The sequence below is a fragment of the Falco cherrug genome, chromosome 8 (genome assembly GCF_023634085.1).
Source record: "Falco cherrug isolate bFalChe1 chromosome 8, bFalChe1.pri, whole genome shotgun sequence".
NCBI lineage: Eukaryota > Metazoa > Chordata > Aves > Falconiformes > Falconidae > Falco > Falco cherrug.
The window spans coordinates 63,441,985-63,458,720 of NC_073704.1; the positions used below are offsets into that span (position 1 = coordinate 63,441,985).

The 16,736-nt window shown below is 47.7% G+C and overlaps 1 protein-coding gene across 1 annotated transcript in view; it reads left to right on the forward strand.

Moving 5' to 3' along the window:
- Positions 1-6,662: 6,662 nt before the first annotated feature.
- Positions 6,663-16,736, forward strand: part of PDLIM4 (PDZ and LIM domain 4) — a 54,194-nt gene continuing 44,120 nt past the window's right edge. Inside the window, exon 1 of the mRNA XM_055719132.1 lies at positions 6,663-6,864. Within this exon, the coding sequence (XP_055575107.1) occupies positions 6,772-6,864 (93 nt within the window). The 5' untranslated portion in view covers positions 6,663-6,771. The remainder of the gene's footprint in view (positions 6,865-16,736) is intronic.

Consider the following 16,736-nt stretch of genomic DNA (forward strand, 5'->3'; position numbering starts at 1 on the left):
AAAAAAAAGACAAAAGCTCAGTGTTTAGCTGCTCGGTGAAGTGACTCACATTATAACAGAAGTTTTGACTTTGTTCTTCCAGACACCGTTTCTGATGGGAAATCAATCAGTTTAATCCCATAATGGGAACATTAGCCTTACAGAAAAAGCAGATCACTTGTAATCTCATCTTCTGCTTACAATGTTATGCCAATATTTCTTCTTGTTTTCTCAACTGCCTCTCATCGGTCACATTGCCATGCCTGCGAAGAGGTTCCAGCTCACAAGGAGGAAGAGCCGGAGTTAATCCTGCCCTCGCTGTCAGTGCCAGGGCAGCAGCTGAAGCCGTGGGGAGGAGGTCATGCACCCCTCAGCTCCTTGCATCTGGCCAATGCATCCCAGGCTTGCAACCTCATGGGTGAGATGAAAAGGAACCGAGCATCTCCTCCGGTGCGGCAGCTGGTGGTGGCAGGGCAGCAGGACAGCCCCAGCAGGGTCCCCACCTGCCCACTTCGTGATGCTCATCAATGGGTTAGTCTCAACCTGGGGGTTAGAGACTGGGAGTAAGATCAGACCCAAGCTAACATGCACTTGGTCATCTGTTTGCTCCACTGCCTGAGGTGGAAAGTGGGACTGAGATGGGGTGAACACAGGGCCAACTCATTTTTCAGCAAAATTGATAGGAAGCAGGCCATACGAAAAAACATCGTATTTTGTTTGTAAAAAGTAAACCGAAACATTTTGTGAGCTTTCTGTGACAAGCTGCCGTGTCCTTCCTCACCCTTCTGCGAAGCTGCCCGTTATCGCGTACAGGCTGCTGCTGTGCTCCGACACGAGCCGACCATGCGTGTCATTGCTTCCTGGTGTTCCCCCTTGGGAAATCCATCCGCCGCCTCTTATTCTGTGTTTAGTCTGCAACGTTTGCGAGGTGGGGACTTATCCTTGCTGTTCAGCGGGCTGCAAAACCCCAGCCGTATGAAATGCTGGTAGATGACTTGTAGTCTGATGAGCAAGGATTAGAATGATGCACAAAAACTGTCTTGCTAATATTTGACAGAACAGAAGAATAAAATACATTTTGGCTGCTTTTTACCCTCTGACTACATCTTACAAAGGATTTACCATGGTCCTTACTGTGAATCTGCATCTGCTGTACAGTGTTTAAGCAAGTCAAAGCTAGAACTGGCCATGCGCAGGACTATTTCTTGCATACAGTTTTCTCCGTAACGATCCTACAAAGCTAGAAAGCTTTGGGAGGCAGCAGGCTGCTCCACCTGAAGGTGATTACAGATGAAGAAATTCTATGGGACCAATGAGATTTTTTTCATTATCCTAATGATTTCTATCAAAGCTGGATTTTTCTCTGTGGGATGCTTAGATCTACAAGATAAACTTTTTAGAAATTACTTAGATGAACAAATGAATTAAATGGAACTCAGGATGACAGTTCTTAACACTTGGGTATCCGCCAAGGAACTTTCAAAAGCCAAAATAATAACTCAGATCTGAGAGATCCTGCAAAGCCTATAAATTAAGTAATCCTCTGGAAACTTGCAGTTAAATCTGCCGTAGGGTTGAGATTTGCCTGGACTTAATCCAGATAATGAGTTTCAAAATTAACTGTTTTCACAGGATGTTGGGTTGGTGGGGGTTTTTTTTATGCTTTGGATTTTTTTTAACTATTAAGTAAAGAAAGAAACTGAAACCCTTAAGAATCTATTGTACGTGAATCCCATCGGGTTAGGAAGGTACCAGAAAGGATTCATTTAGGCAATGAAAATGGAAATTAAGATGAAACTGTCAAGGACTACTGATTAATGTAAGAAAGAAAAAGAGGTTATACTTTGGGAAACACTGGCTACTGGGAGGGCAAATTGCACAAATACCATGGAACATTGCTTAGAGTCTTTACTCCCACAAGCGTTTTGAATTCATGTGATCACCACCACTTTCAGGGACCATTTCCAGTCACCAATACTAGGAGGAACAACCAGTGTTAGAACTTACAAGTGACTATTCACAACAAATGAGTTTCAAACACAAACCATCAGCCACTGAATGTGAAACCCAGTTTTCACAGGAGTGTGGCTGTTCACAAGGCCAGCCCACAAGCTGACATCTAGTGTGGTGCTTAAAGCTGCTTTTAGATGTTGAAGATCTGCATTAAGCTGTTCACAAATGGTCTAAAGGGGCATCATTGATTGTTCCACTCCGCAGCCAAGGAACTATCTTAGATTCCCAGCTTCATTTAAAAATTACATATAGATGCTTTCATGGATTAAAAAGTGCATCCTATGAAACATATATGTACATTAGTTTAAAATATATCCAACACAAGCTACACTGAAAGACAAAGATCTCATGCCTTGGGTAACCACCATGAGTTGAAACAGAAGGTCTATAAAAATATTTTCCTTACCTTAGTGACAGGACAAAGGGGAATGGCTTTAAGCTGAAAGAGGGGAGGTTTAGATTTAATATAGGGAGAAATCCTTCCCCATGAGGGCGGCGAGGCGCTGGCACGGGCTGCCCAGAGCAGCTGTGGGTGCCCCATCCCTGGCAGTGCCCGAGGCCAGGCTGGATGGGGCTGGGGGCAGCCTGGGCTGGTGGCCGGTGTCCCTGCCCGTGGCAGGGGGGTGGAACTGCGTGGTCTTTAAGGTCCCTTCCAACCCAACCCATTCTATGATTCTATGAAAACACTGAAGAAAATTTTCCTAACAACCCATACATCAACTTATCACCCTTAAACTGATGTGAAAACACCAAAACATCAGCAGAACTCATTTCTACTCCCACTAGACCCAGCCTGCTGCAGTAGAGGACTCATGGCTAACCTCAGCCTCCTGAAGCCACTCTAAGGAGAAACAGCCATAGTCCAGAAGAAGGGAATTTGCAGAGAAAGAAAATCTCCTGACCTGAAGACGAACTATCAAGCCATAATGATGCTTGAGATCGCTGTCATGTGGGCAGATGTTCAAAAACAGTATTGTGGGAGGGTGTCATTATCGGGCCTCCAGATAAGCACGGAACCTCTGCTAGACATTGGAAGGGTGGCAGATGGAAAACCTGAATGCTCATTCAAAATGGGACACAAAGCTGAATAGCCGTAGTTTACCCAGTCCGTCTGTGATAACAAAGGAAGGAAACTGAGAGTGTCACCAGTGGCAAAGGAGAGCCAGAATGGAATATTCAAAAAAAGAAACAAAGAGGTGATAAGGCTTCAGGGTGGAAAAATACTGGAAACAAGCATTGAGGAAAATATTGGGGGGGGGGGGGGTGCGGAATAAAAGCAAATGGAGTGGTGAGATTGAATTCGTGAACACGTTTGACCTCTCTTTTGAATAACATGTGGTCTCTGTTAGAGCTTGCTGCAGGGTTTCAGCACTCGGCTGAAGAGCGAGCACGGTGGAGATACTGTGTTTTAGCTGGGTGTTAAGGCTTGCTCCCACAGCAAGGTTCATACGTCATCTTCTGTTGGTTCTGTTGACTTCTCACCCAGAAGAAGAACTCCAATTAGGTTTTGGAAATGACTTAAAATATAATTTAAAAATTCTCAAGTTATCAAAGACAGAAATAGATAGTTTTGAGCCCCTTTGGTTGACTGAAGTGAGAGTATGACTGGGTCCTTTGCAGGCTGCAAAACTGTATTGGCTTTGCTCAGAGAAAGCACATGTGAAAAGGTATGTGAGCTGCTGAAAGAAAATGAGGCACCTATGAAATGTGGAGTTCTTTGGGTGATGTTCTCGTTCCCCAAATCAGGGGGAAAAAAAGGTCTATCACTGATAGAGGGATGCCAAATTAATTCCTGATGCAGTTCTGAAATCTGAGGGCTGCTCTACATGTGGACACTTTCCATTAGAAGCAATTCAACTGCAGATACTTTTATTCAGGGTAAAACTGCCTCTACTTCAGCTCACTTTAATGTATTTCAAAATGTAGTCTCATTTGGAATAAGCATACCCACAAGTTTATGCCAAATTGGCTAATTATAATTGTATTTTACTTGGGTTAAGTTTTTGACGAGCCTTAAGTTACATGAGGGGTAATGTAGGCTGAGCATTCAAAAGGCCTTGAAGAGAAAGTGCCTCAGAACCAGCCGCTTTCCCATCAGTTCTTGAAATGAATACTTTAATAGTGGGGATTTCTGTGTTTTGATCATCTATTTCCTGTGCCAGCAAATTACTTTGAAAACCCCGATGGTTTGCTGCGCAGCAGAGCCTGCCACTCACAGCCTGGGCACAATTCAGAAACCACCTCAGTAATGAAGCCCTGATGAACACCAGTGGAAAAAGTTTGACTCCAGAGAACTGCAGTCCCCATTTTTTTCTCCGCTCTTTTCCTTTTCTCCTTTTTTTTTTTAATTGTTGCTACTTTCCAGTGAACTTAGTTTCTTCTACAGAAAGATTTTTTTTTCTTTTCCCTTCTAAAAGGAAGGAGATGCTGGTGCTGACCCACCGCATTTGTGAACGTCTTTAACCCAGTCCTTTCGGGAAGCGCTCCTTGTCACCGAACGGCGAGAGCAGGAGTGGTGGGACAGAAACTAGCCCTCCAGCTCTCTGCAAGGCAAATTTCAGTGTTTGGCTGGGTGGATTTTCTAACGCAAGCAAGGAAACCTCAGGCCAGCCTACTCCCAGACTTCTGCAGGCTCGGTGATATCATGCAGGAATGAGGAGGTATGATTCATCACCAGTTGCACAGACAAAAGTCAGCTTTTATAGTCTCTCTCAGTGGAGGCAAGTGCTTGTGTGGAACAAAGAGTACGGGTGAAAGCTCTGCTGGTACTAGCTGCTGCTGAACTTCTCCTCCGTAGGCACCTTTCTAGCAAAGCAAACAAAGTTTATTGTGTTTTGGGTTTGTAACACAGCACACTCGCTGTATTCATGTTGCTAAATCACAAGGCTGCAGCACAGCTCAGGAGCGTGTTTAAAAGCCCCAGCTCCCACCGCTGTCCAAAGCCCCCTGGATAACACAGGCATGGCCAGGGGACAGTCACACAAACCTCCCTGTGTCATGAGCAAATGCGTGCAGAAAGACTTCACGGCAAATAGCACATAAATCAAACTCACAGAAACCGGGCAACAAGAAGGTACTTGATGAAACTGGACTTTTCAAACAATGAATCCTTTGTTAGGTCTTTTTTTGAAGTGGGATATTCTGGCCCACCCCTTCCAGGGAGAGAGGGAGGCTTACAGGCATTTTGAGATTTGCACTCAGCTTTTGAGGGAGAAGCTGAGAAGCTCTGCTGACCACCCATCTCACCTCCGAGCAACCGCTGCACGCCAACAGGGCATCAGATTAAACACCCTCTGCAGCATGGCCCTCTTCTGGGTGCTCCAATGGTCACTGACTCAGCTGTACCACAGGGAAGCAAGGATGCTCTGCCATGCCTGGTGCTGCCCCAGAGACCGCTGCAAAGCCGCAGTGATGCTGGGGTGCATTGGCCAAGTGATTTCCAAACTGCTTTAAACCCAACTTGATTATGTTCTTGAAATATTGTCTTTTGTCCTTCAACATACTGCTTGTGATGAATAAAAGAGTCATGACTACATGTGTACCAACCTATAGCATCACCTTCCTCCCACTCCAGAGGATGAAGGTGCAGTAAACAGAGGCTTTGGTCACACCAAATGCATATACTTTACTACTGGGAGCAGTCAGAATCACAGAGTCACAGCAAGGCCAGGGCAGCAAGGGGCCGCTGGAGCTCACCCCGTCCCCCCCGCTGCAGCAGCTCTCCTAGAGCAGGACCCACCACGTCCAGGCGGGTTTGAATGTCTCCAGAGAAGGAGACCCCCCCGCCTCGCTGGGCAGCCTGTGCCAGGGCTCTGTCACCCGCAGGGCAGGGAAGTTCTTCCTCACGTGGAGCTGGAACTTCTCGTGGTGCGGTTTGTGCCCGTTGCCCCTTGTCCTGTCGCTGGGCACCACTGGAAGGGGCCTGGCCCCATCCTGCTGGCACTCGCCCTGAAGATATTTGTATGGGTGGATAAGATCCTCTCTCAGCCTTCTCCTCTCCAGGCTAAACAGGTGTAAATTTGTAAAAATGTGTTAGTGCTAAGCAGATGCATTGTCTCCATGTTAGTTATCTTTGCTATAGATTCTGAAGATTCTGAACTTTGCAATCCCTCTATTTCACCTAAACAATATACGCTTGTGAAAACACACCACCCGGGGGCACGCTGGGTGTGTAGCGACAGGGTATGGTATAAAAGCCTTAGTTTTGCTCCCAAACCGTTAAAAGGCAACAGCTCTATCCTTAAGGACAAGCCGCCTGCCAAAGTTCATTGACAGGGTGACGTTCTCTGCTGTGCACGCTGAGCTGTGCCCAGGTGCCACCCCAGTCCCAGTCCCTGCCGCCAGAGCCACCCTGGTGGTGCCACCGTCGAGCGCCCGCGGTGGCTCCCAGGAAGGGTCTGGAAGAGCGAGGGGACGTTCCAAGCTCGACAGCGCGTCGCCTTGGCGCTTGTCGCACCCCGACCCCTCCCCAGCCTGCAGAGCAGGGGTCCGCGTGCAGGCCCAGCTCGGCCCCGCTCACCCCCCAGCCCCAGCCCCAGCCCCAGGCAGGACTTGCCCGAGGCGGCCGCTCCGGACCCCGCTGCTGACCGCGCCGGGGAAAACCCCAGCTCAGGCTCCCCCCGCGCCGGCCGGGCGGCTCGGTCCCGCCCCCGCCCCGCCCCTGTGCCGAGCCGTGCCGAGCCGAGCCGTGCCGTGCCGAGGAGAAGGGGTTCGGCCGGCGGTGGCGAGTGGGAGCCGGAGCCGCAGCCGCCCGCGGGCAGGGAGCGTCGCGCCGCCGCCATGTCCCACTCGGTGGTCCTGCGCGGCCCCTCGCCGTGGGGCTTTCGCCTGGTGGGCGGTAAAGACTTCAGCGCCCCGCTGACCATCTCCAGGGTGAGCCGGAGCGGGGCCGGAGCGGGGCGCGGCGGCAGGTGATGGGCGGCAGGGCCGGAACGAGGGGCAGCGCTGGGGGTCCCCCCCCTAACACCCGGGTTCCCCCCTAACACCCGGGTTCCCCCCTAACACCCGGGTTCCCCCCCTTACACCCGGGTCCCCGCACCCGCCCCGCTCCCGGCCGGTGCCCCCCACGGCGGGCAGCGCCGGCTGCTCCTCCCCGCGCTAGTGCGGAGCCTGCTCCGTGCGGGATTTCTCTGGATGTTAATTCATAAAGATCTGCTCTCCGAGTTCTCAGTGCTCAGCGCGGCAGAACGCTTGGACTCGTGCCCTGGACTGAGTTCACAGGCTGCTGGGTCTGGGGTTTTTGTAGGAAGGCATAAGTAAAGTCAGCAAGAAGTTTCTCCGCACGGGCTGCTGTGTTATGGGGTCCCTGTGGGCTGGTAGTAATTACCGTGAAAGTGCGCTCACACTTGCATTTAATCTCACAACGATATTTTCTGGAAACTTCTTTGGTAAGACAGCGCAGCTAGTTTGGGATCAGCTTTGTGGGTAGACCTATGTGAAAACAAACCCGTTGGCTGTGCGGGAGGGAGTGGGGCGAGGGGTGCGATGGGCTGCGTGATGGATGAGGCGCTGGGCACGTTCCTGCGGGTGCTGGTGGTCCCGTCACCGTCGGGCTGCCCTGGGGAGGCTGCTCTGCTTCCCCGGCATGTCGAGGCCATGTGGGATGCTGGGCTTTCCTGGGCTGCGGCTGCCGGAGCACTGGAGCAAGCGCCGAGGGTATTGATAGAGCTATAACTTCAAAATATTGTCGTAACACATACAAGCTGTTTGCCATCTTCTCTTCTTCTCTTCGTTCTTCTGCCAAAGCCATGACAGAAAAGGGAAAACATGTGCCCTGAGTTTTAAATATGGAAGAGAGCATGTTTTAAAGAGATTCGGTTTGTATTTCAGTTTGAACACGCCTGTTACGCAGCTTTATGTCTCTGTTTTTCTTTTGGACTGTCCCTTACCAAGTGTGCCAGCAAGGGCTCATTTTTGGAGGCGCAGCAGGAGGTGGATGGTGAGGGAAGCCCCACAGCAGGGAGGCCGGGGCCGCACGCAGCAGCCAGGGGGTCTGCGCTGCAGGGGGAGGCGCTCGGCTTTGTGGGCTCAGCGGCACCTCCCGGGCGCGGGGAAGTCCTCTTTCTCCCCCAGTAACATGGATATACCGCAGCAAAACACAAAACCGCCTCTTGGTGACTGTAAAAATGTTCCTGTTGTGAAAATGAACATTTGAATTTAGCGCAGGGAGCCTGTTTTCCTGTTACTTTGGGGAAAAAAAATGGTTTAATTTTAAACAAGAAAAAACAAAGTCTGCTTTTGCCTAGACAGGTGGCCTGCCAAATTCCTTGTTTGATTCAGCGAACCTGGGAGGTGTGAGGATAATTCTCATCAGGCCAGTCTGGCTTTGGATCACAACTAGCTGTAACACAAGGAGCAGCTGTAGGATGATACTTTGTATTACTGAGTGTTGCAGCCTTTTAAATTGGATACTTTTAAAATTCTGCTCTCCCTGAAGAGAGGGGTGATGCTCTGATGTGCTGTATGCCAACCGCTGCTCCCAAAGGGTGATAAACAACTTGCTGGGATGTAAATATGGGTGTAGGGTGCTCTGCTTGGGCTCTAGTCTCTTAACGCAGGAAAAGACCTCACTGGCTCCGCCAATAGCACCTGGAAATGTTAAAACTGGGGAAGAATTAGCTTCTGCGGCAGCTTTCAGCCATGGGGTGTGGGAAGGGGCTGCTGGAGGGCTTCCCAGGGAGCTGGGGCTTTGCTTGGTGGTGGGTCTGTTCAACCCTGTCTGTTTGCAGAAGACTGAACGTGGCCAGTGTGGTGCCATATTTGCTTTTATTCTGTAATTAGTTTAATTGTCTCACCAGGAAATCTGTTCTTTTGAGCTTGAAGCCCGGGCAAGGGGGCTGGATTGCTGCAGGAGGGAGGGAGCCTCTTGCTATAGCCTAATTGTGGAGTCTCTTGGCTGACTTCTGCTTCCTTCAAAGTGCTTTGCGCTTTTTTTGCCTTTTTTTTTTTAAAAAAAAGACTTATTTGTTTTTATACCAAAATGCCATTAAATTACAAACATATTTTTACAAGCAGAAATTCTGCTGGGAGGTGGGACCAGACTCTGAGACTGCCACATCCAGCTGTGAGCCCAAGATGCTGACATGCCCTGGGTGTGATGGACTGTCCGAGGGATGCGGGTTTGCCCTGTTTCTGTGCCTGAGGGGGGCTGAGAACCGATATGCTACCAGGGGTTTGGGCTGTACAGCTCTACAAGCATCCTACCTGGATTGGTTAGATTGGGAATTCATAGATCTGGGATTTGAGGCACCCAAAGGCCACCCACATTCAGTTCTGGGTGCCAGAGGTTGGCTGCCTACTTATAAAACACAAATTCATCTGCATAGGGATTGAAAAAAAATTATTCAGTCATTAACATGTTGGTTTTCTCTACTCTTTGCTAAGCTACTGCAGGAAACATTTTCTCCCCAGACCTCTCACCAGCTGTAACAGAGCAGATGTGTCGTTGCCACAGCAAGCGATGCTTTGCCATCTGCTGGGGCAACCCTGTAAAGGTGCGGCTCCTTCTCTGAAGCTTGTCTGAGTGTTGTTGCTTCAGGTTCAGTGAAGGCAGAATTCCTTGATGTTGCATTAGTGGGACCTGAAGTCAAAGTGCCACTGCTAGAGCAGAAATAATGAAGCAGCTGGTGTGAGAGAAGCTGCCGGACCAGGCTGAGCGGCACAGCAGTGTGGCCCAACACCAGGCAGGGAGAGGTGCCTGGCGTGGGGCAGGGAGGAAGGCTGAAGGTAGTCACCAAAAGTGGCTTGTGACAGTATTGTCAAGGGATAACCTTGAAAAAACAGGGATTCTTCAGCAAGGAAAACAACGATCACACAGTCCTGCTTTGCAATAGAACTGGACTCGCTCACCAGGGCTTGCCTTAGCCTGCAGCCCCCTGCAAGGCCACTGCATTTGTGCAGGTGCAGCTGATGGTGTTGAGCCCATCCTTGCAGCTCTTTCAAACATGCTGCTGAAATCAAGCGAAGATCTTTTTTTTTTTTTTTTTGAGAGAGAGAGCAGGTCACTTCCTTCTGTGGTTTGAGATCTGATCGCTGAAGTGACCAGTAACAGCTGATGCTGAGCACTACCCTAGAGAGGCCAGGGCTCCAGTTGGGATGTTAAGTTCTTTGGTATTAAAGGTAAGGAAAGATAAATGCAAGTCCAGATGGGTGTGCTTAGGGCATCTTTCTTAGGTGGTCGTGTAAAAAGCCAAGTGTGCTAGCCACCTTTTTTCCCCCTTGTTTCATCTTGCATTTTCTGCAGGACCCAGATGAGCAAGGCTGGTGCTTGCTGGCTGGTTTGGGTGCCGCAGCAGCTATGCGCTGTCAGCGTGGTGCTGAGAAGGGAACTGTAGCCCAGGGCTGTGCTCTGGGGAAGAAACCTGGCTGGGTTTGTACCCACACTTATAGCAAGTGAAGGCCGGGGGTATTACATCATGTAATTAATGGTTCCCCTTCCTAATGATGTTTATAGGGGTATGGGAGTGACCCCAAACATCTTTTAGACTTGGCCTTAATGACTTGATGGAAAGTCGTTTTAAGGCTTAATTAAGTTTCTGGTAGCGCATAGCTGCTTTTTCTTGGTTGAGCAGGTCAGTAAGTGGATGCTGTGTTCGCCCTTGGTGGGAAGGGGAGCCTACTGAGCCTTTACTCAGGGTAGCAACCAGATTGCCTTTGACCAGCAGCCATGGCTCAGGAACAGGAATGGAATAACTTACTCAGCTGCTCCCAGTGTTGTGCTTGTAACCACATCGGTGAGTGCTGCAGTTCTCTGTGGGATCACAGCTGATCTACCCCTTGCCTGGGATTAAAAGATAATCGGTCATTAGCGTAACTAGAGGAGCTGAATGCATTTAATCACTTGAACTTGCTTGTCCAGCTTCTAGAGCAGTCAATGTCATCGTCTACCAACTCTGCTGGTGTTAATCCACTTGCTGCTCTTAGAATCATAGAAAAATTACTTGGCTGAACAGATAATTGACAAATGGACCCATTCCAGTATCTTTTAAAAGAAGTTTTTAATACAACTTTTCCTTTATCTGCTGGCTTCAGCATCCATTTACCCACTAGTCTCTAACAAAGCAGCAAAAATGCATTTTTCAGTGTTGGCTTGGAACTGTAATACAAGAAGGGTGGGAAATAATTGGTCTGCAATCCATTATCCAGGTATTGTTTGAGTTAAGGTTGACTTTTAAACTTAAGCAGCTTTTGTATTTGAGCAAATACGTGCCCTGTTAAAGTATAGGATACGCAAGAAGGAATTCTGCTGAGGGAGGAATTCCACTAAAAGTCATCTTGTTGACTCCATCGGGGCAGCAGCAAATGCCCGAGTGCTTCACTGTGATTCCACTTGAACAGAGAGTATCCACTCATAGTAGTAACTTCTGGGGTGGGCTGTGAGGCTTGCTCGGGGATGTCGGAGCACAAAGGGCTTGGCAGACCTCTGGCTGGGGCGTCCGGGTTTGGTTACCCCAGGAACTCCGTGTATGTTGGTGGGGAAGGCAGGAACCAGAGATGCCAGCAAAGGGAAACGGGGCTTTTTTCTTTGCATTCCATAAGGCTTTTTTCCTGGTTTTACATGTAACTTCTTAAGTATTTGATTGTTTATTAAACGGGAATGATGTACTTTCGGTTTAGAGCTCCCAAATGGACTGAAGTTGTTGCTCTGTGTTGATGAATCCCAAAACTAGGACCCCGGCTGATTTCTGCTGACCCTTGGTGTTTTCATTGCCTGCACAAGCCAAGCCATGCTAACAGTTCCTCAGTTGGTTACATATTAATGTTTGCTATAACATAATAGTTCAAGTGGGTTGATTTTTTTTTTTTTCTTCTTCTTCCGATGACTGTTTGTTGTAAGGGCTGGAGTAAGAGACCTGGGCAGTTACGCTTGAAGCCGTAGTGGTACTTAACGGTTAATCTGAACTCAGATGAGACCTAATGAAAGTATGTAACAAATATATTTGCTGCTGAAGTTATTTTATCACTGAGGCTTTATTAAATAAACTGAGAGAGAAGACTAAATGCTTGTGCTGATTCAGGAGACAGTAATGGTGTGGAATGAAAGCCTAATGTTAATTACCGTAATCAAGCACACTGATAATCCAGAGTGGGAAAGCAGGCGGAAAGAATGATTCATGTAGGTCCATTCGTGCAAGGTCTGACCTTGGGGCGAGTTTAGCAAAATAAACCCAGCACACCCTTGAAAACACTCCCGGCCTCTGCCAGGCTGAACAAAGCAGAATGGGTTGGAGTGAGGGGGTTTGTGGGTTTGGGGTGGGGTTTTTCCCCTTTTTTTTTTTTTTTTTTTTCTTCTCTTTAAATGATGGTGATGTCAATTTTCTGACTTGAAGATTGAAAGATTGCCTGTTGGGACAGGTATTCAGAGTTACTTTGGAAAAGTGCATGGTTGTAGCCCACTTGATAAAGGGATAAAAGAGAATGAGGTTAGATAGCAGACTCAATAACATGACTCTGTTAGTGTAGGAAGCATACAAGGGGAAATATGTGGAATTATTCTTTTTTTCTTAAACACTTTGCTGCTGTATAGCAGAATAGATGGTCCTGGTCCTGCTGAGGGTAGATCAGTTCTTTAATTTTAATACACAATTCTTAACGGTGTATTTGTGGAATTAGTGCAGACTACTGCAATCTAATTATTTTTTTTTTGGTAGTAGGGGAAAATGCATATCACAAGTCTGCAGAAGTTACATAGCAAACCCTATAAGGCACAAGTTCTCTTAAATACAGTATTTCTAACCTAATTTGTTGTTTGATTTCTGAGCTCTTTAAAATGCATTGACTCATGGTTCTTAGATACCCAAACACTTAGCGAAAACGTTTTTATTTTTTTAAGTCATCTGTGACCACAGGTGCTAGAGTGTGAAAGAAAACAGTAGATCTCTCAAGATCTGGTAGTGTTGATAAAAAAGCTAAACCAAACATGTTCACAGAAAATACTCTGCTTGATTTGTTGTCAGTGCAGCACTGCCAGATGTGTACCGAAGCAAAAGGCAGCGTATCTAGCCAGAGCTTGTTAATGTAGTGGATTTGTAGGCAGCCGTTAACACCCCACTTGCCCCAAGCCCTGGAAGATAAGGTTATGTTTGGTTTCTACTTCAGGACTTACACAAAAACTTCAAGCAAAACCAGGATTCATTGGGTTACAGGGAGGAATTGCAAAGATGTCGAGGCACAGCGTGGCATTTAAGGAGCTTGTACAGCCAGCAGAGACCTAAAATAAACCCCGCACTCTCACTGTGGAGAGCAGAGCTCTATTTAAAAAAAAAAAAAAAAAACACAACACAATTTGCTGTGCAAGAGTATTGCAGCCAATGAATTTTCCAAACATCGTAAAGATGCCTCAAAGCCCATGCCACACTCAATCTTTCTTGTCAACCAGGGCAACTTAAATTTATGCTCATTAAACCTGAGGTTGTTTTATGTGTTGTGTGGACTGATAGCAGAGTACGTGCGAATGACATTTTACAGTACAAGCTTCAGAAGGCAAAATACACCAGATCATAGAAGATTATTAAGAGTAATTACGTTAAATAATCAGGTATGGGCAATGCACAGCTGAAAGAGAAACTGTCTTGAACAACTGAATCCAGGACTGTTCAGCAACAGGCACCACAGAGTAGATGCTCAGCTGGGAAGTTTACAGGACATTGGCTCTGAATGCTGTCCTTCACCGAGAGCCACAAAACGCTTCCCAGAAGCCTTTAGCACACATCAAGTTTCTGGTACAGAAGACCAAGCCCCACAAAATACCTGGTGTTCACAACTGAACTTGGGGAAAGCAGCCACGCTGCAAAGGCAGAGAACCCTGCAGGCTGCGCGAGACCCACACGTTTCTTGAGAGTGAAGCTTCAGGTTTGCTCAGCAGCTGGATTCAAACATTTTGTGTTGGAGAATTATCTTCTGTTTGGAGATACCTTTGTGGCTACTTTCCTTTTTGATAGGAAAGAAAGTATTGACCTATCTTCCCAGCCAAGAAGGCTGGGGATTTGGAAGGGAGAGCTCCAGGCAGCTCCCGTGTGCCTTCTGCCAAGCACCCAGGGCTTTCTCCGAACAAGAGAGCTGGGAGAGGAGGCTTCACAGGAGAGCTGAGCACTAAACCTCTAAACAGATGAACCAGTGGTGATCACAAACACTTTCTCTGATGCTGCTGAATCCAGTTTGCCATGTGGTGTGCAGCTATGTCTGGAGGACCGCAGTGATGCTCCAAGCGCACCTACACCAAGGTTAGTCAGTGTCGCCCAGGGCAGGCTGTCCTACCCTGGCCTTGCTCCCCGGCATAGCAAAGGATAAAGCAGATGTAAGTGTAGTAGCAGCCGTAGTGGTTAACAGTGGGTCACTCCGTGTAGTAAAGCAGCATATCTGCAACTTGTGCTCGGAGGAAGGGGTGACTGTGGGCGCAGGAGGCAGCATGGCATGCTGCTGCGAGTGCTGCTGGAGTCTGGGTGCCCTTGGGCTGGGCAGGGCAAGCTTTCCGCAAAACAAGCCAGATGGGAGCGTTTGAACGACCTGTGTCTTTCTCCATCAGCCTTTTGAGGTTTGCACGCAGGTTGTGTGGTTGGTCGCTCTAAAATTTGTGTCTGGTTTCATTGATTCTCAGCCCTTTCTTTGTACAAAGACCTCAGCCCTTGAGGTGAATTGGGATCTGCGCCACAAATCTGATTCTAAATTTGGATTTGGATCCATCAGTACTTGGATTCAAAAGGATTTTCAAGTGTCTTGCCTTTTGTAATACTCATACTCTGGTTCTTTCCCTTTTATGCTCTTAAGCTTCTTATTTTCTTCAGTAGTTAAATGAATTAATGTTGCATAAAAAGTGCTCTTCATTCACTGGCCTGTGCAGCATACCTAAATAATGTCCTGATATTTTGGACTTTTATACAACCGTTTAGCAAAATGCAAATGGATTGGCGAGAAATGTATGTCAGTTCAAGGCACAACGCTTTGAAAAGCTGGAGAGAATCCCTGGAAGGAGTGCTTAAAGGATTTGGGGAATTTATCTTCATTAGTTAGTCATTTAACTCTCAGTTCTTCCTGTTTTAAAAGATATTGCTACCTCAAGATCCTCTGCTGCCTCGTAGCATGCCTCCTGATAATAGAATAGGCTTCCTTTGTTTAAAAGCTGAGAATTTTGTCACGCTATCTTGAAAGCCTCTCAAAGACTTTAATCAGACCCTTTTGATCATGCTTGCAGAACCGAAAATTTCCCCAGACTTGCCTGCAACAAACTGCTATTGATTTAAGAGAAGAGTGGTGTGGTCTGTGTAGGCTTGGATGGGCTCACACGTTTTAACCCATTACATTCTGGGAAGATGGCCTCATTAATTGGTGATGCATTTTATTCCGGTCGTTTTGGGGGTGTGGGGGTGTGTTTGTTTTTTAAAGACAGAGAGAAAGCTGCCTTTATTATGTAGGGGTGATTGGCCTGAAATTGACCTTTTTTAATTTGAATAAGAACTACTGGGAGAATAAATAGTAAGTTCTTCTTTCCAATGGCTGTACTGAGACTGTGCAGGCAGCAAGGAGGAACCTCATCCCTGGGCTCTGACACAGGTGACATTACAGAGGCAGGTTTCTGGGGAAAAGAATTTTTTTTAAAAAAAAGGTGGTTGAGTTAATATAACAAATTAACCTTTCACTGAAGTGTTCATCATTTCAGCTTGTGGCGTTGGCCCAATTCTGGCTTGATCAAAGCTGCTTGTGAGCTGAGCCGTCCCCGCGGCGTGCAGGACTACCCCCACGTGGGCAGGGGGATGCATACAGCGATGCACAGGGGGCTTTGCCCTGTCAGACCTGCTCTGCGCTGCCTGGTCTCACAGCCCTGGCACGCTCCTGTAGTTGATCTCCAGGGGGGAAAGTGTAATGCTGTGTGCGTTTCAAGAGTAAACCCCTCTCGGTGCAAATAATCTTACTTTACTAAATTAGGCTGCACAGCTTCCAACACCAACTGGCTTAGTACAACAGTTGCCTTAATGTGCTTTATTTTATTGGCCTGATGTCAGATGCTAGCACTTAGTAAATCCTAACGAGGCTCCAGTGGCCAGATAAGATAGCTGCTGCCGGCTTGGGGATTTTTCCAATCTATTCCATAGCATCAGAGTATCCACTTGGCTGGGGAGGCAGCTGCTTGAGGCTGGTCCCCTTGGAGAGGCGAGTGGCAGTCTTGGGAAAGGTGATGGGGAAAATAATTGGAAAAGCTTTTCAAAAAAGGTGGTTTGTAATCGTGCAGATCCAGTTCACTGGTTGACAACTTGGCAAAAGGAGAGGTGAACCTGCAGGGTGTTGGCCTGGTGCTACAGATGTGGGTCACGTTTCCCCTCATCATCCTCAGCATGGGGGTGATGCTCGCAGTGCTGTGACTGAGCCTCCTGTAGTGGCAGAGGACAGTGAGAGAGGGGCTACTTACTGGAGTCTCGTCTTTAAAATTCCCCTTGTCCTGCTGGAATAATACAAAAGGGCTGACACAGGCAGTGATATTGGACCTCTCATGTTTTTTGAAGCACAGTGCTATGTGGAGGACATACAAAGGCATCACAAATGAGACTTGTCCTGAGGGGTTTAGGGACAATAATATACTTTGTAGAAAAGGGGAAAAGAAATATGTTCTGGTGTCCTACTGGAGTGAATCCCTGCAGGAGGCATGGTCTGCAGGCATTGCTGCACGGAGAGGCCGATCTCAGAGCCTGGAGCTACTTACCAGGGCCACTTACACTGCAAACCTCCACGTGCCCTGCTGCTACAATATTGTT